Here is a 22,514-nt window from a genome sequence, read left to right as displayed (position 1 = left end):
TTACCTCGTTGTGGGTTTATTTTCATCAAAACGCTGCTGGTTGCTCTTAGTAACAGATTAAGAACATTAAGAGCAATGCATCCTTTGTCCTTCTGCGTTACCACAATCCTTCCTTAACTCTTTCCTAACGTTAAAAACATGAGTTTAGATCCACCCCAAGAACAACTCCATGAGGAAATGTTACAACATGGGGTAGTTTAGGAAAAAAGGCATCTTAAAGGCTTACTGGATTATGCTGAGAAGGTGGATAGGGAGACAATTCTCTCCCTCTCTCATAGTACTAGAATCATTCAATGAAGCAGAATGTTGGCAACTGAGGCGTTCTCAAAGTAAAGAAAGGATTGAACTCTGATTAATAAGAATACACACAGAGGCTTGAACCAGCAAGACTCTGGGAAGGGTGCTGTCAAGGCTGCCCAAGGTCCCAGCTCACAAAGGACCAACGCTGCTTTCTAATTAAATACAAAAGTCTTTATTGAAGTTCAGTTTCACTTCCAGAGTCGCAGCGCGCAGCCCCACGTCTCAACTGTCAGACCGCTGATGACCCTTCTGAATCTCCTCCCCCTGTACACCAATTTAAGACCCTAGCCTTGCTCCACCTTTTCTGCTGCTCCTTCCTCCTCTGGGTCCGCCTGCCCGCCGGGGTCTCGCCCTTCCTAGCCTCCTCTGACGCTGATTCCCCTGAGCCTTCTCCCTCCCTCCGGCGGGCTTTAGGGGCTGGTGCCCCATCCGGATCTCCTGCTGTCCCGCGCGCCTGTACATTTGAACTTGGTGCGCGCGCCCAGCCAGTCGTTTTCCTCCCAACCGTTTCACTGCTGCTGTCACTGCTTCCCCCTTCGGGTGGGCTAGCTGCAACTGACCTCCCCTCCATTCCCCCACTCTCCGATGGAGGCGTGGTCAGCCCTGACTTACTCTCCCTCCCCTCCGGAGGAGACGCTGGCCCTGACACATGTGACTCTTCCCCCCCACTACGCTCTGGTGGGGAAACTGGTCCCGATCCTCCACTGCTGCTTTGGGGTTCCCCTCTGGCTCCTTGTTTCTGGTGCGTCCCCCCTGGGACCCCCCCTTGCCCTGACCATCGGAGCCCCCTTCTGGGAATCTTCTGATTCGCTGGAGAAGCTCATGGAATCTCTCGGGCCACTGTCATAGTCCCCTGTGCTTCCCTCGGATTCTTCCCCTTCGCTCTCCAATTCCTCTCTCCCCAGTGCTCCTGCTCCTGATTCCCTGACAGGTGCGTATAATAATCTCTCTCTGTGTCTCTCTGTGCCTCCAGCCCCTGGCCCAGGTCGTTTTATTCACAAAAGAACTTTTTACAGAGAGTTTGTAAGAACCAATCAGATTTCTTCTGAGCATTTCAACAAACCCCATGTGGGGACAAAGTCAGATCAAAATAAATTCTTTTAACTACAAAGACTACTCTGAGTATGCATACATAATCTGAGAGTAAATAAAAGAGGACTAGAGAAACTCCGGAGATCACAAACAGGAGTAAATAGGAGAGGATGGAAGGATGGCAAGGAGATAGGCATCTTTATCACCTTCCTGGGAAACTATTTCCAGGCCCTAAGATAAACATCCTGAGATTAACATATTGGAAAGGAAAAAAAATTTTTTTCCTTCCAGTAGCACCTTAAAGACCAACTAAGTTAGTTCTTGGTATGAGCTTTCATGTGCATGCACACTTCTTCAGATACACTGTATCTGAAGAAGTGTGCATGCACACGAAAGCTCATACCAAGAACTAACTTAGTTGGTCTTTAAGGTGCTACTGGAAGGAAAAAAATTTTTTTGTTTTGACTATGGCAGACCAACACGGCTACCTATCTATATTGGAAAGGCTACTTCAAAGAAGCTGTCCACTGTCTTTGATGACTCAGATGCCTGCCTGCAGTATGTTACTTGTCAAGAAAGAGAAATGGAACAGAGATGCAGAGGTGTGGCTTGATCAAGAATCATATCAAAATAGTTTAATAGTGTCAACGCAATGCTTTCATTGCTGACACAGATGGCTTACTCTATATTTGTTATAATTCCTCATAGCAATCCCACCTGATCACTACAGGAAACCTCAGGACAAACAAAATAATTGTGCTGCTTCACACAGCACAGAATGGCTGGTGGCTGCAGCTGGTCCCAAGACTTTATGAGCTCAACAGCATGCAATCAAGGAATGAATGAATTATCCTACGTACCCCTAGAATTAAAAAAAAGTAGGTTTTCACACCACAGTTTGAATTCCTATGATTTCTTTTTGTAGAAAGATGTGTTAAATTTTGCACTCATTATCTACTTTCAAAATCTTTCACAAAAGCAAATATGGTACCCAGTCACATGAAACATCTGTTGCTGATGTGTATGTCTCCCCAGTCATTTCACACCAGGCCCAACTTTGAAGTTGGTTCTTCCATCGATTTCAAAACAGCATACATTCACGTTTGCAGGCTACTTATTATTTTATTTATTTATTTATTTATTGATATACATACAACTCTTCTACCATAGAAGGACTTCACGGTGACAATTTACAACAAAATTACATAAATTAATAATATAATACAATAAGACAATAGCAGCGACATTAAAAGAGCAACAGAGATGGTGTCATTGGTTGCCAAAAGTATACATTTCTAATTTTTTTGCACCTGAAAGATTTTTTTTTTGTTTTAAATAAGAGTATAGGAGGGAGTTTTAATCAGGGTTGCCTCATGGAGAAGGCCTGCCTCTGCCTGGTTGTTGCCACCATCTAACCTCTGAAGGCAAGTCCACCCAGAATAGGGTCTCATCCAATTATCTTCATGAACAGACAACTTTATATGCTAAGCTGAACTATATTATCATGAGAAGCAAGAACTTTAGTTTGGGAGAAATGGAAAATGGCTTTGCTTGCTCAAGAAGCCTGCTTAGGACTTAATGAAAAGATTTCTGATAACCACAGAAAATTGGATCTTGCTTAATCATTGTTCCCTTTATTATGAAACTTGAATGACTGAGTGCTTATCAGTTTGGAAGCTAAATGTGGCCACCCCCAAAATAAGAAAGCGTTTGATTTGTGCCATGAGTTGTATCATTGTGTAATTTGTCCCATTATTTGGAGGCAAAACCTCTGGGTTTACACTGTCTCCCCAAAACAGCAGCTGTCTTTAGTGCTTTGTGTCTTTGTTTCAAAGGAGCAGGGTGCTGCTCCAGATCAACAAAAGCTATGGCACAATCCTGGATTTCTCCATTGAGGAGGAAAAACTAGAAAGGGAGGGCAGGGGAAAGAAGAGATTGGCCTCAGAGCTGGAAAGCCTACCAGGCAAGATGAGCGCTGTAACCCCAGAGTCGTTTGCGACTGGACCTAACAGTTAGGGGGTCCCTTTACCTTTACCTGGTGCTACTGCCTCACTCTGCCTGAAAGTTGGGCAGGCTCTAGGTCAACTCAGTAAATGCAAACCATGCTTTTGTTTGAGCAATCTGTGGAGTTCATTCAGTGGAACGAAGAAGATTCAATCTGGATGTTCAAATCTGGCAGGAGCCTGAGACATTTAAAGGACTGTGCAAAGTCTACTAAAGGAAATGATCAGGGTGTAAGGACTCAGAATGGTTGGGAGGCTGCTTGTCCTAATATACCTTTGAAACTGTTGTTGCAGGTGGAAATACAGAGGAAGCAAAGCACCGTTTCCCTTTCCCTATCTCTTCATAAGGTCTCAAAGTAGAACGAAGGCTCTTTTTCATTTTTCATTCCCCCACAAACAGAAAGGGGCAAGACAGCAGAGAAGCCACCCTTCTCTCTCTCACTCACTCAAGTTCAGCTCCAGCCCCACCTCAAATTCCTAAAGCTTCAGAGATCAGCAGCTCAAGGTGTGTGCGCCAGGGAAGAGGAAGAACAGGAGATCACAGTTCATCCCGAGGTGATTCGTCCCCAAAGTCCTCTCTCTCCTTAGGCGTGGATATAAGCATCCAGCCAGTGTTCCCCAGACTCCTTCAGCGTGCTGCAGAGGAAAAAAGAAAAGGGCTCTCATTAATCCTCAGCTTAGTTTCAGCTTAGTGCTTGTCTTTCTTCCTTGCGCTGTTAATTTCACTTTTAATTTGCACACCGCCTTTCTGTATTACCGTCGCTGAGATTAGCTGAGATTCCTGCATTGCAGGGGGTTGGACTAGATGGCCTTGGGGTGCCTTCCAACCCTACAGTTCTATGATTCTATACACCGGGCAGTGTAGAGAAACAAAAGGCGGTGCGAAGAAGCAACAAAGACTGCACACCTTATAACACAATCTGATCCAATACAAAAGTGTCATAATAAAAACATAAAGCATAAGCAACTTAAGCCAAATAAAATGATATTCAATATTCCATTAGAATATAATAGCATACAATAAAATTAAATATCAGCAAATAATTATTGAACAGAAATTCACTCTCAGCAATTACAACAAACAATACCGTATTTTTCCGTCTATAAGAAATATATACCGTATTTTTCGCTCTATAGGACGCACTTTTTCCCCTCCAAAAATTGAGGGGAAATGTGTGTGCGTCCTATGGAGTGAATGCAGGCTCCTTGGCTTCAGCGATAGCGCTAAGTCTCCAAAGTGCAGAGGGAGTGCTCCCTCTGCGCTTCAAAGGCTTCGTGTTGCTTTTTGCTGAAGCCTGGAGAGCGAGAGCTGTCGGTGGGCACCGACCCCTCTCTCTCTCCAGGCTTCAGGGATAGCCGTGCGCAGCCCCTCCGGCAGGGAGAGGCTGCACGTGGCTATGGCTTCTTTAGCCCCGCGCAGCCTCTCCCAGCACAGAGAGGTTGCGCGGGGCTAAAGAGGAAGCCAAAACAGCGAGCGGGATGGATCACACTGGCTGCCTTGGCTTGTGCCATAGCCGCCCGCAACCCCTCCGGCAGGGAGAGGCTGCTCGGGGCTATGGCTTCTTTAGCTCCGTGTAGCCTCTCCCGGCTGGAGAGGTTGCACACAGCTAAAGAGGAAGCCAAGACAGCGCAGTCTTGGCTTGTGCCATAGCCGCGTGCAACCCCTCCGGAAGGGAGAGGTTGCGCGCAGCCTGTACGCTGCTCTTTGGGGCTGGGGGGGAAATAAGATTTTTTTTCTTGATTTCCCCCCCTAAAACCTAGGTGCGCCCTATGGTCCGGTGCGCCCTATGGAGCGAAAAATACGGTAGTCCTTATGTACTCATGTATAAGACGCCCCCTATTTTTGGGAACTTCAAAGAAAACTTCCCTCAGCACTACCCGTGTATAAGACGAGCCCCAATTTTAAGCCTAATTTTTTGGTAAAAAAACCCTAGTCTTACACATGGAAAAATACGGTATCAATAAAAATAACAGCAGACCATAGCCCGTATAACAACACAATACAAATTGAGAATCAATTTACACAACTTCTCTCTTCCCAGCTGGTTCTGTTGTTCCTAAAGTCAGGGTTTCGAAAAGGCTGCTAGGGCTGGAGGATGGGGGGGGGGTGTACAAGGCAAGTGGGGAAAAGCCATTAATTGAACTTACTGCAATATATCTGCAAAAGCCGTGAGCAGGGGCTTGCATTGGTACTTAATACCATGCTTAGCACAGAGGGATTTCACCAGAGGCGCTACCTTCCAATAATTGTGGCGAGGCATCGTTGGGAAAAGGCTGTGGAAAGAGAACAAGAAACATGGGAAACCAGTGTGGTGTAGAAGTTAAAATGCCGCACCAGGACTTGGGATACCAGGGTTCAAATCCCCACTCAGCCATGCACCTCGCTGGGGGAGGTGACTTGAGTCAGTCTTAGGCTCTCAGCCTAACCTACCTCACCACCTTGAGCTCCTTGGATGAAAGGTGGGATGGAAATAATAAACAATAAACCAGTGGCAGAGCCTTCAGTTAGCCAAAGCCATCCCACCTCTGTTGAAGTTCCCTAACCCTTTCCCACCCAATATGAGTATGGGCTGTCATTTACATGAAGGCCTTTTCCAGACACATTCACACTGTGCCAGCGTCTCTCTTCCATATGTCACATACTCACTGATGCTCAATCTGGAAGTTCAGGTGCCCCGTGTACCAGTCATTGAACAGGGATTGATCCACATCACACGTCGCTGCGAGCTAAGTGAGAACGAGAAAGGAGACAGACTGTTAAACGGCCTGGCAAAGGGGAACAGCTGCCTCCAGAACCAACCCCACCAAAATGTGACCATGGCGACTGGGCCATTTGAACCACTCTCTCTTTGACGGAAATGTAATGTCAGGGAACTGCCATCAGAGCTAGAGGCGGAGGCAAGGCTCCAAAGCGATGCTGGAGAAGGGCCCAGCAGGGAGAGAGGGGACTCATCGGCTGGGGAAGGAAATCAGCGTGACACCAGGGAGAAAAGGGGGCAGATGGGGGAATCGGCGAGAGGGCTCCAGGACTCCTCGCCGGAGACCAGCGGGGAGAGCACGGGTCCTCCGCTGCCCACACCCACCCTGCGCTGAAGACTTCCGCGCAGGGAGAGTAGGCGGAGACTTGGCGTCAAAGAACTTCTATGCTGGAAGAGGTTCAAGAAACGCCCACTGACGGATTCTGCTAGTGACTGAAACAGCCACGAAGTGAAGGGCTGTCCAGACAGAAAAGGTTTAACCAGGCAACCTAGCCAGGAGTGGCGGCAACTTACGCACGAGCAACCCCTATAACCATTACATGTAACCTAGCCCTTTCTAAGGAGGCCATGCACTTGAAAGCGCAAATGAATGGCCGAACCTATCAGATGAAAGAAAGTCATTGTTTCTGGGAGGAAGAAGTACATATTAACTCACCTGAGCAGACACCCAGTCCAAATTCTTATCATAATCGATAGTCATGGGAATGTGGTTCATCTGTGAGACCCAGAGAAACCAAGTGCTTTCTAGGAACCTGGGTAGATCAACACAACAACAACAACAATCACCAGTCTGTCAGAGATTGGCCAATGCCACCTCATACAGAATGAAAAGGGCTAATTCTTTCAAAGCAAGTTTTTTCTACACCCTCCTTCCGCTTACAAGGCCCTATTCCCTTTCTGCTCCTGTAGGAGTGATGAGAGTAAGGGAATAAGAGGAGCAAATGCTCCATGGGCCTTCATTAGGCCCAGCAGACTTACTTATGGGAATTTTCTAGTGCAGATATCTCTGGGATTTGTAGTTTTACCAAGGCCTCACAAAGAGCCTGGAAGACCTGGGAAACTACAGGATCTTTGCCTTGGAGCTGTCTGTTATTGTTTGTATTTCATCGAATTGGCACTGCTAACTCCAGAGGAGTCTATTAATAGTTAGGCAGCCTCTTATGTCACTGAATGAACCTTTTTGCCACGGAAGAACATTGCATGGATAATAAGGAAGCTTCCATTTTTAAAAAAACAACAACCACACACCAGATGATAAATATAATGCTGGAAACATATAGGGTGAGATCTCTTAACAAATGTAACAAATTTGTGCAAGGACTTCTGCTTGCACAGCAGCACTTATGCCCCCGCAACATTAGCTGGGGGGGGGGGTCAGAGGTAGGCCCAGAACAGCATGTGGGGGGAGGGGAAGGGGATTGTTCCATCTCACAAGGTGATGTACTTTGTGCAGTCAAAATGTCTGTAATTGCATGGTGCTGAATTCCACCTATTTCTGTATTTTACTTTTCCACTATCTGAATGCAGAGTAGGGGGCAGAGGAATAGTCTCTCTTGGGACTGATGGACACTTTCTTGGACTGCTTTGCTAGGCCAGGCCAGGGGAGATCATCTGCATGACGGATCTGTTCACGCTGGTGGGATAATTTGAGATGCAAATACAGCACTTTGTACATGCACAGCCGCCCCCCGCCCACCCCATCCACGAGCGTTTTGCATACAGATTATTTACCTGGCCAGCCAGTAGAATGCCATGAAGGTCTTAAATCCCATTAAAGGAACAAACATGAGACAAACGCGGATGTTGTAGAACACAATGAAAGAAAACTCCTGCCAAAGAAAACTGGGTTAAGGCAATAAAAAAGATTGAAAACCGCTGCCTTTGTATGGTGCAATTATGATGGCTTCAAAGGCCATGATGCTATGTGACTCAGAGCAGTGTTTGCATGTATGGAAATGCCCTGGGAACTGCATCATGTTAAGAAGAACTGCCTCCATGGTATGGAAAGGGATCAGTATCAGTGCAGATGGGACATATGTTTCTGCACCGGGGTGGATATTATGAAAGGCCGTACAAATAACAAATCAGAGGAATGAACAAATGAAAATCTCATGGACATTGGTCTTCTTGATTACTGTAGATCTAATCCGCCCTCCCCAAACTGACATTGGTTCCAACATACACAGGCCAAGTGGATTTGTTTACTCTGTTTATTCACTAAAGTAAACTCATCCTTCATGTGACACAGGAATAAAATAATGATTTCTCTAATGCAACTCTGGTGGCTAGCTGCAGGCAGTGCGGACACAGGACATCTGCTTTCCACCATTACGTTATTATCCATAGAGGAAACAGTGCAGTTACAAGTTCACAGATGACTCACCATCCATTTTTTCCTCTGAATTGCGAAGCGTATTATAATCAGCTGCACAAATACAACGAAAGTCATCGGGGCTAAGACTATGGAGAAAAAGAAAAGCAAACATAAAACAAAGAGGAGTATTTTCTTTCAGTTGTAATAACCAAGCTTTCCAAGCCCCTAAGTATTTCTGGGTATTTCTCATCTCCCAGGTAATTCTGGAGCAATCATACTGAGCTAAATTTAAGTTGGAGGGGGTGTCCGTTCAAGATCCCTTGCAGTCCTGTGACTCTATAGCTGTTTGATTTGCATTTATAGAAATGGACAATTTTTTAAAAAATGAAAATGGTCAAGCTTGGCATAATTAAAGAGCTGGCCTAGAGCAGGTGATTTGTTGCCATAGGAGCTCAAGGGTATTTGACTTTCATCCCTCCTGCCCTGGCTGGAGGTGAAGTCAGGAAAGTGTGTATCTGAGAAAGAGAACCAAAACAAAAACAAAAACCTCAAGAGTTTTGAAACTGAAGCTGAAAAGAGACGGAGCAGCTTGACTTGCTTTGTGGAATTGGTGTCCCCCCTTCTAATCTGCTGGAGTTTTGATGCTGTTAAATTTCTTTCTTATGCTCAGCTTGTATAAATGTGTGGGGAAATGCTACTCATCTCCAGGGATCTTCATTCTGCAGAAACAAACCCTAAGCTGGGAGTCTGAAGTCTCTCACTGCTCAGAGATTGGGGTTTGTGTAACACTAGTAAAGATAACATTTCTTCTATCTATCCATTTGCCTCTAGCATATTTTTTTTCAGAACCTCCAGCCTCTGATCTAACAAGCTTCGGTCCTAATCCCCAAAGAGACACAGCCTTGCTGATGGTAGCAAACAACTGAGAGAGACTCACGGATGAAGTATTTGTGCTGGTGCTGGTAAGGCATGTATTTCTTCTTCTTCTTCCCAAGCTGCGAATGGAGAGCAGAAGTAATGCGTTTAAACATAGGTAACAACTTTGCTGACCTTTTGTCACTGCACAGATTTTTCTTAGAGAATTTGATTCAGGAAAGAAGCCTACGATATATGTTTGCAACATGAAATCGGCTTCCATGGCCATGTTTGCACGTAAGGCGAAACCAAACCATGGCTTTAACCTACTGCGCCTGTTATTCATGGTGTGCATTCCCCTGTCTACTCACCTCCTCAGAGAGCGGCTTCCCCAGGCTGAACAGGAGTGGATGCATGTTGAGATCTGGGTCCTTGCGGAAGCAGTTGGGTTTGGCATGGTGCTGGTTATGCATATGCTTCCACCAGCTGGGGGGCCCTCCCTGCAAACAGAATAAAAAGAAAATTCCACCAATTTTTCATTATGCATGTTGGTGGTGTTGGAGAAACTACATTATGTGCTTATTCCTGACACACAAATTGGAAAAAATATTTGTCCAAAAGGACAACGATGAGAAAACAGAGAGCGACAACTTCAGCCTCCTAGGGCACTCTGATGCATAGCTGTCAACTTTTCCCTTTTCTTGCGAGGAATCCTTTTTGGAATAAGGGAATTTCTCTTTAAAAAAGGGAAACGTTGACAGCTATACTCTGATGTTGACCTGAGAGTCACAGTCATTTAACAAAGCATTTGACGAGAGTATCAAGAGCGAAGTTACTGAACTAGAATTTATCAGGAAGTTTGATTCTATTCCTGCTTAGCTTCTATGAGTTCTAAGCAGGAGAAACCCCACTCTCGATACTGGGCTCTTACTTTAAGTATTCCTGCCACAATGTGGTGAGCCAGTCTATTCCACTTGGGCTTCTGAAAGACGGAAACATGCCCAAGATCATGCTGAAGAAAGCCATACTGGATCTGGAAAGCAAAAAAGCAATATCAATACATGTTGATAGGCTATTTTCCACAGGTGGGTTAGTAGGAACAAATGGCTCACTCTTTCACTAAGACTTGGGAAAAGCAACAGCAGCTATCCTACGCACTCTGCCCCTGTTTAGTTCCCCACACATTTGCAACGGAAATTGGCAGGAAGCCTGGGCACTTTCATCAGAAGGAGAACTGGTTCCCATGAAGTTAGTACTATAGAAAAGGGCACTAGGCCTTCCTGCATGGGTATATATCCTCACTTCCCACGGTGGCATAATAAAAAGGCTTGCCTCATGAATAGTGCTTATAAAACTTCAGACACAACAGAACAATGAAATGGAAGATTTTAAGTATTACAGTAGCATTGTGGAAGCCACAGTCCATGGATTCATCCCACAGTGTGGTGTAACTTTTAAAGGCTCACAACTATGTAAACAAGGCCAGTCACACAAATCTTCACCTTGAAATCATCACCTCCCATACTAGCCAGGCATAATATTTGTGATAAGGACCCATTCCATTGTAAATGGCTCTACCAAATGGCCACTGGCCTTTCAAGGTCAACAGCTGTGGGGGTGTGAGGGTGTGTGTGTGGGTGAATTCCTAGAAAAGCAACTCACACAGCACTACCATAACCTCAAAGGGTGCCAGCATCTCTTTCCAATGAAGCAACTTTTTGCTATTTCTCTGTTAACAACTGACTTTTTTTGCCTCAAAATGAAGAAGAAAATGCTGGATTGACATCTTTATCAATCTACTGTGACTCCAAGGTCTCCTTCCTAGACAGTCAGTTCCACCAGTTCAGACCTCATGAACATGCATGTGAAATTAAGAACTTTATTTTATTTTTGCCTTGACATGCATCACTTCATACTTGTTTACACACATTGAGACCACATGCATTTTGACTACAAAGCTGTGCCTGTCTAGCTGGCCTTTCGCACGGAACCAGCAGCATTGCAGAGAAAACTACCTTGGAGCTGCTGGCATTCAGAGTTCTACCAAACAACCCTAATTTTGCTTCTGGGACCTCACAACTACATTTCCCCATGCCATTTGTGCCAGTGCGCACCGCAACCTCCCCATCACTATCTACTACGCTATCTACTACTACTATCTACCATGCTATGCTATCTAGGTGACAGGTGATATCCACAACCTTCACATCAGACAAGCAATAAATCCTATGGCCTACACACCGATCACACACCCAGTTGTCAAATCGCCCACTACTAGGATCACTCCAGCTCTGGAGAAGTTCTCTCAGGACAGGTTTTCTTTAGATCAAGGAAAGGTCAGGCAGCATACTGCGTCTTGGCTTCCAGGCCCTGTTGCCGAACTTGCCTGGCTGTTTAACTTGCTTTGACACTTGTCCGCTGGGGCTCCCTGCAGCTTGTGGAGCTGGCTCCTTTTGCTAGGTTGCTCTAAATCAGTGTTTCCCAGACTTGGGTCTCCAGCTGTTTTTTTGGGACTACAGTTCCCATCAGCGCTGAACACTGGTCTTGCTAGCTAGGGGTGATGGGAGTTGTAAGTCCATAAACAGCTGGAGACCCAAGTTTGCTGGAGACCCAAGTTTGGGAAACCCCACTCTAAATTTATATGCCTGGCTAGTTCCTCCCAGCTGCTGTTGCAGTCAGTAAGGTCAGGTGTATGGCTGAAATTCATGAAAGTAAGGATTTGAAAAAGGGAGTAGTAGTCTCGAACAGTGGATGTTGATTGACTGGACAATGGGCAGTAAGATGACTGCAAATTAACTCCTTTGGGAAATTTTCTTATTTTAAAACTTTTAATAAAAAATAAGTAGCTTTTGCCTGTTGCTGAGCAGAGCACGCTTTTAAAAGTGCAAGTTTAGCTGTAGTTTTAAGTGGTACCTTGAACTCCCACTTTGACAAACTAGACCAATTTTCAGCTGGTAACATTAAATTTGTGTGTTCAGGTTCCCAGGTTTGATGCCTGGTAACTCATTTAGTAGGGATGTGAAAGTCACTGTAGGCAGTATTTTGCTAATCACCATGATATGCTGAAATTCCACAAGCTATGCCAAATGCTTAGGGGGGTGAGGATATAACAAAGCACTGGTCCAGAATAGTCCAGACTGAATCCTGCTGCACACAGTAATGCAGACACATTTACCTGTGCAATGGTGAACAATGCTACACCAATGAGGAAAGGGGTCCAGGTTTTTCCGAAGTACCAGATGACGAGCCAGGATGCAATGTCTATCAGGAAAGCATGCAGGAACATGAAGGCGAAGAAGGGATAACTGGCCTTCAGGAGTCCAGATCTCTTCACTGTGCTGTGTAGCTCACGAAAATCTTGTATCAGCATATCCTGTGAGAAATGACGATGGTTAAGTTCCCCCTTCACAAAGTACATGCATCTGATTTGAACTGTAGCATTACTACACTTTCTCTAGAGAGATCACGATGGTAACAGAGAGGCCAAGCCAGCTGGTCAGCTCTCCTTCAACAGGGGGTGGGATGGGACAGGACTCTAAGATAAGAGGGGCGTGATGATTTCAGGGCATTGTCTAACCAGGAGCAGTGGAAAACCACTCTCTGCTCTGTCTCTCCACCGTAACTTCAAGGAGTGCAATGAATGGATTTTCTGTAAGAGTTGAGGTTTTTCTACCCAGATGCCTCCTGTGCTGTTGTTGGCATCTGTCTATCTCGAAAGACAATGGAATGCCCAGATGTCAAGACCCTGACTTCTCAGCCTCGCTGATGTGGTCCAAAGGAAAGCAGAGCAACACACTTGGCACCAGCTTGGTTGCTGGAGTTGCCAGAATGAGGCATCTAAGACACCATCCAACTATCTTAGGGATTCCACTCTGGATCTGTTTAGGGTTTACTCCTTAGCCTTTCCTTCTAACAAAGAAATCCCGCAAGGCAGCAGAGGTTTAGGGCCAGAATTTCCCTTCTCTGCCTTCTTGACCATGAGAGCCACTTGTCCGTTCCATCTGCCAGAGCCTGTCTTCGCATGCAGGGGAAGTGCACTTGGCATGCTAGTTGCATGTAAATCCTACAAGAAAGCAGGGCAATCTCACTAGGCTCCAACTCTGCTTTGCTATCCTCATCTCCTTCCATGAGGATGAAATCCAAAGTGTGGAATGCCTTTGCTCCTCACATGATCTAGACCCTCAATTTTGCAGGGTTCTAAATTGTGCGGGAAATCTCCCCATTTTAGACTTCACCCTTCAACTCATTGAGGTTTATGGACAGGGCCCTAAACACAACTTTACTGGTGACCAGTGAAGAATGGGGCAGGTGCTTAGTGAAGGAGCAAGGCAGAGAGATTTAAATATCCAACCAGATCCCTCCACCACCTACCCAGTTGCACAAGTTTATGGTTGTCTCTTCCATGGTGGCTGTGTGCAAAGCCATTCTCTTTCACATCTCTACCATGGGGACAAGGGGTGAGGAGCAATATTGAGGTTCTAAAGCATCATGAAAAGTGTACCCTTAGGGATCCATGGGGCCTAAGCCACCAAAGGGAAATCCTGCAGCTAAGTTCTTTGTTATCTACAATGTGCTTTTGCTCAATTAGAACATGTAAAGCATTTTAGTCCAGTGGCTTTTGCCATGCACACCACATGGAAAACTTACTTTTTTGGTGGGTTCACAGCTTGGTTGATCAGGTGCCAGCTCCCCAATTAGCAGTGAGCTCAGGTATTTCTTTACTAGGTCCTCATCCTTGTGGAAAGCGGTGAAGGCATCCTAAACACACACACACACACACACACACACACAAACAAACAATAATGTAAAAGGATGTAAGGGTCTTAGTACACCACAAACTTAACATGAGTCAACAAAGTTATGCAGGAAGAAGAAGAAGAAGAAGAAGAAGAAGAAGAAGAAGAAGAAGAAGAAGAAGAAGAAGAAGAAGAAAGAGCTGATGCTATTCTAAGCTGTATGAACAGAAGTATAGTGTCCCAATCAAGGGAAGTAATAGTACTGTTCTGTTTTGCCTTGGTGAGACCCCACCTGGAGTACTGTGTCTAGCTCTGGGCACCAGAATTTGAGGATGATATTGACAAGCTGGAATGTGAGCAGAGGAGAGCAACCAAGATGATCAAGGGCCTTATGAGGCAAGGTTGAAGGAGCTGGGTATGTTTAGCCTGGAAAAGAGCACACTGAGAGGAGATATGATTGCCATCTTCAGATAACTAAAGGGTTGTCACATGGAGGATGGTGCAAGCTTGTTTTCTCCAGCTCCAGAGGGTAGGACCTGAACCAATGGGTTAAAGTTACAAGGAAAGATATTCTGACCAAACACCAGGAAGAACTTTTTGACAGTAAGTGATCACTAAGCTCATTCTGGGTTGATCATTCCATTTTTATTTTTATTTTTGGACATTCTAGAAAGGACTATCTAGCAGGATATTCTTCACTGAATCCTATGATGAAATGAGATGCTTTTAATGAAAGGGCTGGTGCTGTGCTATTTATATTGTAATTATTGGTATGGTTTTAATAGATTTTATATATGTATATAGTTTTAATTTTATCAATGTTTTATGGTTTTTTAATTATTGTTTTTTCTATGCTTTTACCGGTTTTTATTTTTTTCTTTAAGCTGCCTTGAGTTCCCTCAAGGAAAGGTGGGGTATAAATACATATACAACAACAACAGCAACAGCAGCAGCAGCAACAGCAACAACAACAAATGAACAACTATATTTTATTTCTGATAAGTAAGTTTCACATTTTGCTGTTAGTACTTGTGAAGCCAGTAATTCACAAATCAAGACTGGTATACAGTTCCTGTTAAATGAGTTAACAGAAACTAGAGGTCCAAGACTGATAGTAATGATCACCCATTATGATGTCATTTGGTCTGATCTTCAGGAAAGCACACTCTCCTTTTTTAAATTTTCCATGGGCCTCCTTGATTTTTGGTTTGGGCAAACTATAGTTTGCCATAGAATCCAAACCACGAACAATGGTTTGCGGTAGTCCTCTGGAGCAACAATTTGCAACCAAAGTTTGCTGATTCAGATGTAACAGGAAACTATGGAAGAGAACTGAAGTATACAAGGAGAGAAAGAGGGAGCACATCAGCCTAAGGAAGGTCAAGCCTTTGTTTAGCATTACATTTGAATTAGCCCTGTAAAGGTAAAGGTACCCTTGCCCGTACGGGCCAGTCTTGACAGACTCTAGGGTTGTGCGCCCATCTCACTTAAGAGGCCGGGGGCCAGCGCTGTCCGGAGACACTTCCGGGTCATGTGGCCAGCGTGACAAAGCTGCATCTGGCGAGCCAGCGCAGCACCTAAACGCCGTTTACCTTCCTGCCAGTAAGCGGTCCCTATTTATCTACTTGCACCCGGGGGTGCTTTCGAACTGCTAGGTTGGCAGGCGCTGGGACCGAGCAACGGGAGCGCACCCCGCCACGGGGATTCAAACCGCCGACCTTTCGATGGGCAAGCCCTAGGCACTGAGGCTTTTACCCACAGCGCCACCCGTGTCCCAGCGCTGTAAAGAGACTACCCTAATTAATTGCATTCAGAATTCAGCATCAATAGAATCTCAGTGGTTATTCAAAATAAACAAAGCAAGTGCCTTGACCTTGTGGGTGAAAAGAGCTCAGAAACATGTGTGCCTGGTGAGGTCTCAGAAGCCAAATGGGCTGAGCACAAGAAGCAATGCTGAGGGTTGAGGATGTGTGTGTGTGTGTGTGTACAGAGGCTGGATCTAGACACATCAAAGAAGCATTTCAGTTTGAACAGGAGAAACAGAGAAAAACAGGACTCCAGGCCACTATCTGGTGGCAATATCACATATACAACGCATACAAATAACTTTTAATGTAACAGTCCAGCTGAGTCCAAAGGCCTTCAGGCAGTGACTCTTTGCTTATGACTGTGAGTTTCATAACCAGCAAGAAATCTTCCACCCACAGATGAAGGTTTCTGTAGACGCCAGCAGAGTTTACACAATTTCTCAAAGGAGCTTCCAAACTTCAGAATGAACTCACTTTAAAATGAATCACATCTTATTGTACCCAATTCCTTTCTCATGTCACATTTCAGTTTCATCAAACACCTTTCCAGCTACATATATTACCAAAAGTTCAACAGATGGACAGGCAAGAAGTCTTTCCGTGTTTTCTTATTCCCTCAGAGGAGGAGACATGAAAATCACAGCTAAAGACAGAAGGCACTTGAAAAATCATTGAAGGAAGAACATCGTTATTATTTTCTTCATAAAATGTATATACTGCTTGATTGTAGAAAAAACCTCAAAACCTCAAAGCACTCAGCAATGCCCTAAATGGCAAACCCTATGTTAGTTATAGTTTTGGTGGGTGAAGTCAAATGCAGAGGCGTTCTGAGCACTGCCCCCTGTTGTCAACATGAGTCAGTGCACATCAGTATCTTTCCCAGCCGCATTGATTAAAAGGCCGATTTCTGATTTGGGGTGGCAGAGTATAGCAGCAGTGATGTAAACATGGGTTCTCCTACCACACATACTTCCTGCTTCCATTGGCCCATTCTTGTGGAGTACTCTGCCAATAGATACAGCAATGTGTCTTCTGTGCCAACTTTTAAATACTTGCTCAAACCTTTTCTATTCTGCCAGGTCTATGCGGGCAATTCAAAACAAATCCTTTCGCAATGGTTGATGGATGTTTAACTTTTTATGGTTTTTACTGTGTGGCTTCATTTTTCGTTGCTGGAAACTGCTTTGATTTTTTTTAAAAAATCACATAGTGGTATATAAATATGTTTAGAAGTAATATTCAAACAACCCAACACAGCAAGCATCACCAGTCAGAAAACCTTTCCAGTGTTGTGCTTATGTGGCACATCAGATGGTGCCGTGATTCCATTATAGCTGCTTGCACTCAAAAGTGGTGCCAGGAATACCTTCTCCTATGTTACGTTGTGCCATTAAAACAGTACATTCCAGCCTGACGACCCCTCCAGATGTCACTTCGTGATGATTTGTATTCACGATGATATTGGGGCACTTTTACACAGTCCTGCTTTCAATACTGTTTGTGCCTGCAAATGTTTTGGGGGCAGATAGCCTGTTTCATTTCCAATCAACACACACCCTTTAACCACCTGCTGTAATCCTGGAACTTTTTATGCTACTGATGTTCTGGGTTTATTCTTTTCTCCCTCTTTTGGTGGTGCACTATAGGGTAAGCACATCCCTCCAGATGGCAGTAATACAGTAACACTGGTGAAGCACTGAAGAACAACTAACCAAGTGGCATGGCGTGTGGACAGTCCAGTGTAAGTTCACTACTAATGCACTATTGTTGCATCAAGGTCATGTTGAAGAATATACCCACAAACAACAACAAAACAGTCTGGAGGGGCCCATAAGTCAATTCATTCCAGCTTAAGACATATCAGACTAAGAAACGTCTAGCATGACCAGATGTCATAATTATGCATCAGCCTCTTGTTCATGTTCTCAGAAGCGATAAAATCTGTAAGCCTGGATATGGCCCAGGACATTTCTCTGCCTGAGGTAGAAAGCCCAATGACATCTCCTCCTTCACCCACCCAGTGTTGATAAACATATTGCAGCAATCTTAATATAAATGGTAATTTGTAGGCTTTAAAAGTACCCTCCATCCTACTACCTGAGGCACGCTGCCTCACTTGCCTAATGGTAGGTGGAACCTTAATTATTTCGCTGGCATCTGAATCCAAGAGCGTCTGTGGTTTGTGACACTGAAAGACAATCATGTAAGAACACGATGGAGTCCCAGGAATCTTTAAATGGCCCTTGTGGCCTAAGCCAGTCCATTCCAGTAGGAGGTACAAACGCGGTGTGAAGGCATATCAGATGAGGAGATTTCATGGGCATGGTGAGCACATGTCGTACTGAGGGATATTCTAACTTGTGGGCATCAGACATGTGTCCATGTTGTAAGCCCAGAAGCAAGGATGGGGGAGGAAGTCAATATGTAATAATAGTAATTATTTATTTTGTGTACCCCACTCATCTGACTGGGTTAAATTCAGCTCGCATTTAAATTCAAACCTATAAATTCACAGTTTCCAAAATAATACGATAAACAAAATGCAGCTGTCCTTTGAAATTCACACCTATCTGAATATTGCGATGCCATTCTTTAAGCAAACAACATTTACCAAAATACATATATTGGGTTAAGGTGTACATGCAAATAAATATGTTCATGAAAATAGCATGAATAGTAAAATGACATTTTACTATGTCTTTATATGTGCTGTAAGCGGCCCAGAGACCCTGGAGAAACCCAGCCAGATGGGTGGGGTATAATAATAATAATAATAATAATAATAATAATAATAATAATAATAATAATACACAAATGCATCACAACATGTGTACATTAGTCAATGCCAGGGATTCTTCTCAGCCAGAATTCACTGGAATTCAGTTCCAGCACCTCCCAGGTGGGAGCCATTGCCATTTTAAGAGAACAAGAGAGCAGTTCATGTTGAGTTCCAGCACCTTTTCCTAGAAAAATGGCACTGGTCAAAACCACTGAAGAATTTTATGAGGATTTTAAAAAGAATAATTGTAAATTCCTGTAGAAATGTGGAGAATCGATTGGAAGATTGGAAGAGAACCGAGAGAACTGATATATTCCTCCCCCCCACCCCGCCCAGAAGGAATCCAGTGCATGTTTTCTGCCTGAGGTAGAGAAACTGATTGACACCTTCTCCTGCCCACACACCCTAATGTTGGTAGAAATATTACGGCAAACTAAATAATTGACACGTTCCAGCCTTTTAATAGTAGTCCTTAAATCTATAACTTGAGTTGGGCTGCCTGCCTCATTCTTCTTGGCACTAAATAACTCACTGGCACCTGCTGCAACTACTTCTGAGATCTGAAGCAATGATAGGCATGTGAGAACACAGCTGATGTTTGCGACTCTTAGCCAATGTTTCATTCCTGTTCGTATTACCCTGTGGGTATTAAACAGGTGGCCAGGGACTTACTAGGGGGAAAGTTGGTCTGGCTACTCGCTTCAAAGAAGACACCTTTAGGCAGTGTAACTCCACCACAACTTTCTGGATCCCTGTGAGGGTGGCTGTGCATGAATGTGAACACCTGCGTTATTAGTTAAACCCTTTCTGTAAATTGCTTAAACGTCCGGGAAAATCCAGATGTATGGCAACCCATGTCAGAAGTCTAGACTTTTCCCGTGAGGTGTTGCTCAAATTACATGCTGGGTCAGAGCCCCTTTAGCTGCTGCATTTAAAAGACTATGGGGGGGCATGATTGGAGTAAAACGGGGGTGGGGTGGGGGGAGGTCAGAGGCATGTGAATTTCTCAAAGAACCCCACCCTTCAACTGGAACACTGCATTGTGGCGCCTTCTTTTCTCTCTTTGTGCACCGTGGTATTTCTCCATCTCTATTTCTTTGTCATGGGAATTTCCTCACAAGGCAGATGAGAATTATCGGACAAAAATTGCACCAGGTTTTATGCAAATTAAGCTGCAACGCTCTACACCCTTTACCCAGGAGTGAGTCCCTCTGAAATCAGTGAGGCTTACTTCTGAGTAGACATCAGGGAATCAGCAGCTTTTCAGATTTAGGTGGACTTTAACTCTCATCAGTCTCAGCCAGCATGACCAGTCATCAGGGAGAATAGGAGTCACATCCCAGCAACATTTGGAGAGCCACAGGCTCTAGGATTGCACCATGTCAATTAACACCAACTTCAGTTACATGTAATTTGAATAAACCTGTTTTTGTGGGTGCCAGAATGTTCATTTGGTTAGGAACAGAAAATATATATGTAAAAATAAAATACCTTTAGTTTACTTTAACATGCAAGAAGTGTGCTAGAAAGTGTGCCCAAGGCAAAATGAGAAAACTTTAAATCACCAAGGTCAATATACGGCTCATAACTGTTCGGTCAAGACAATCCCAAACACAACATCCTTTACTTACACTATTCTTAATCTCAGGTGGTGTTTTCTAAATTTTAATTTCAGGTGTACAACAGATTAGTATATTTCACACTTTGCCAATTTAATTTGCAAAGCTAAGACATTCTGTAGTGAAATATAAAATTGTGGCTGTAATTCTAAGTGTACTTACCAGGGTTAAACTCAACAAGAAGAGCAAAAACTACAATCCCAACAAATATCAGCAATGCTACATCAGTTCTCTTAGCTTCCTACCCCAACATTACTCAAATATTTTGGCTGAGGAGACATCCTCAGTCATAGTTTCTCACAGGTATGATAACTCTGCTTTTGAGTCCATATGAATCCTTCACACACCTGGGCTTCTTTAAACCACCTGGAAGTCAGGCAATGATATGTAGAAAGAATTATAACCAATTATCTTGAGAAGGAACTGCAGACTAGCTTTAGCCACCCATGCCAGGCAGAATTTAGCTTCCTCCTCCAGCAAGCTATTATGGGGTGGGCTTTTCTGTGCCTTCAGACCCTACTTCTAACTCTTGTTTCCTACAATAACAGAAAATTGCCAAGGAAACTTCATGAGCATATGAAGAAACTTGGTCCCTCTAGCCCTGAATGCCTTCAGTGCTGTGTCCTCCAGGATGTCAGGCACAAGTCTTTTCCAGGTCTGCTACCTGAGATCCTTGGAGATGCTAGGGGTCAAATCTGGGATGTGGTCCAAGTAAGGCAGGGGTGGGTGCGCCTTTTTGACAGGGGAAAAAAAGATATTTATCTCTCTCCACCCTTCTTGCCAACTTCAGCAAGTGGATGGGACCACCCATCTATCAATCTTCTGATGACCTGATGACATCAGGTGTCTGAGAGGTGGGTGATCTCAGAGGGCTGCAGGGATGGATCTGCTTTGCCAATGCATTCCCTGCATTGAACTCTCCCCTCTCCAGCTGTTGAGCAGAGGGTGCAACCCTGCTCTCTACAAGGGTCTGCTTTGCCAGTGTGTTTCTTGCAGGGAACATGCTGGCAAAGATGCACCCAGTAGGATCGAGCCCCATCCCCATCAGCTGATGCAAGCCAGTGATGTTAGACTGCCATGACCTCATGGACCAAATGGGATCCCCTAGCAGGTCTATGGGCTGGAGTTTCTCTACTCCTGATTCAAGACATGTGCTCTGCCACTGGGTGATGGTCCTTCTCCACTGCTCTCTGCCCCGCAATAAGGTCTCACCGTGGCATCTTGTCCGGAATAGTGGCTGATGACGCGCCTTCCTCCAGGGTGCCGCCAATAGAACTTGCTGACATCGTAGACTTTCCGGTTGATGACCAGCCACCTCTCTTCCTTGGAGTTCCCTTTGCCCGAGCGGAGTCCTATCTCCTCCCAGGTGAAAAGCTGTGGAACATCTACGCAAGGTTCCTTTCCTCCTAGAACAGTGCCTGACTGTGGAGGCATTCTGACTGACAGTGCAGCACCAGCTTCTCCAGCTAGTTACTGTACTCTTTATCCGGGTTGGAGCCACCTGTTTCATGTTTCAGACAGGTTTATATAGATACACACACCTGTTGCAGCAATCCAACCCACCACCCAGGACATTCTATTACTTCAGGCATTCTCTTTCAAAACAGCTGCCTTTCTCCTGCTCCTCCCCTTGGCTTCCTTTCCCCATAATTCTGCAAGAGTCACCTTTCTGTCATGCCTGTGCATCCTTCACACCTACTAGACCTCAGAACTGGGAGAACGAGCATGTGAATAGTTGTCGCTTTAATAAATACAGCCACATACATAGAAGCCATTTATCTTTGGGTGCTCTGAATTGTGCAAGAGTCATAGCTTCACCCCAACAGAAGTTTGATATTTGCCAGCCACTATCACAGATCACTTCCAGAGTAATATTGCTTCCTTTTCCAAGCAACAGCATTAAGAGAAGAGAACATGGAGATATAATCACAACAATTATGCCACAGGGAGGGACGGGCGAGAAATTTAAAGTTTGTGTTTGAAGCCAAATCTTCCCATTGCGAAACATTATGAGAATTGAAACACGGTCATCCTTTGATACCTGCAATTTTTCAAATCATGCAATTCAGTTCTCCAACCATTGTTTACGAAAATAGATATATTAGGGGAAAGTGTGCATGAAAATGAAAATAACACAGAAAATTGTATTATATTGGGGAAACTTGTTTGCAAACAATTGTATGTTAGTTAAAATTGTGTATAAAATTGTATTAAGAGTAATTCACATTAAATTCCACACGCATTTTTATTAGGATTTTTTTTTAAATGCAAGTTGCTGCAGAAATGTGGATAACTGGATTTAATAAGCA

At 44.4% G+C, this 22,514-nt stretch overlaps 1 protein-coding gene across 1 annotated transcript; it reads right to left on the bottom strand.

Annotated features, from left to right (window-relative positions):
- Window positions 1-2,443: 2,443 nt before the first annotated feature.
- LOC310746789 (acyl-CoA (8-3)-desaturase-like) lies at window positions 2,444-21,716 on the bottom strand. Its single transcript, XM_083580890.1, has 12 exons — window positions 21,418-21,716; window positions 13,911-14,021; window positions 12,439-12,636; window positions 10,195-10,296; window positions 9,635-9,763; window positions 9,346-9,403; window positions 8,478-8,554; window positions 7,826-7,923; window positions 6,750-6,846; window positions 5,983-6,062; window positions 5,484-5,609; window positions 2,444-3,971 (listed from the first exon to the last, which is right to left on the bottom strand). The coding sequence occupies exons 1-12, from the start codon at window positions 21,637-21,639 to the stop codon at window positions 3,920-3,922; spliced, it is 1,350 nt and encodes a 449-aa protein (XP_083437016.1). The 5' UTR covers window positions 21,640-21,716; the 3' UTR covers window positions 2,444-3,919.
- Between the last annotated feature and the right edge of the window lie 798 nt (window positions 21,717-22,514).

Source organism: Podarcis filfolensis (genome assembly GCF_964270895.1).
Source record: "Podarcis filfolensis genome assembly, chromosome: 1".
NCBI classification, from domain to species: domain Eukaryota; kingdom Metazoa; phylum Chordata; class Lepidosauria; order Squamata; family Lacertidae; genus Podarcis; species Podarcis filfolensis.
Note: the sequence above shows the minus strand (reverse complement) of the source record. Positions and strands in the feature narration are given on the sequence as shown.

Bases quoted from the DNA above. Each gene is read 5' to 3' on its own strand.
- LOC310746789 (XM_083580890.1), bottom strand. From the start codon at position 21,639: ATGCCTCCACAGTCAGGCACTGTTCTAGGAGGAAAGGAACCTTGCGTA. The intron at 8,555-9,345 runs GTGAGTCTCTCT...TTTTCTCCATAG, and splicing joins CCAGCACAAATACTTCATCC to TCTTAGCCCCGATGACTTTC. The intron at 7,924-8,477 runs GTGAGTCATCTG...TTTCTTTGGCAG, and splicing joins TTCAGAGGAAAAAATGGATG to GAGTTTTCTTTCATTGTGTT.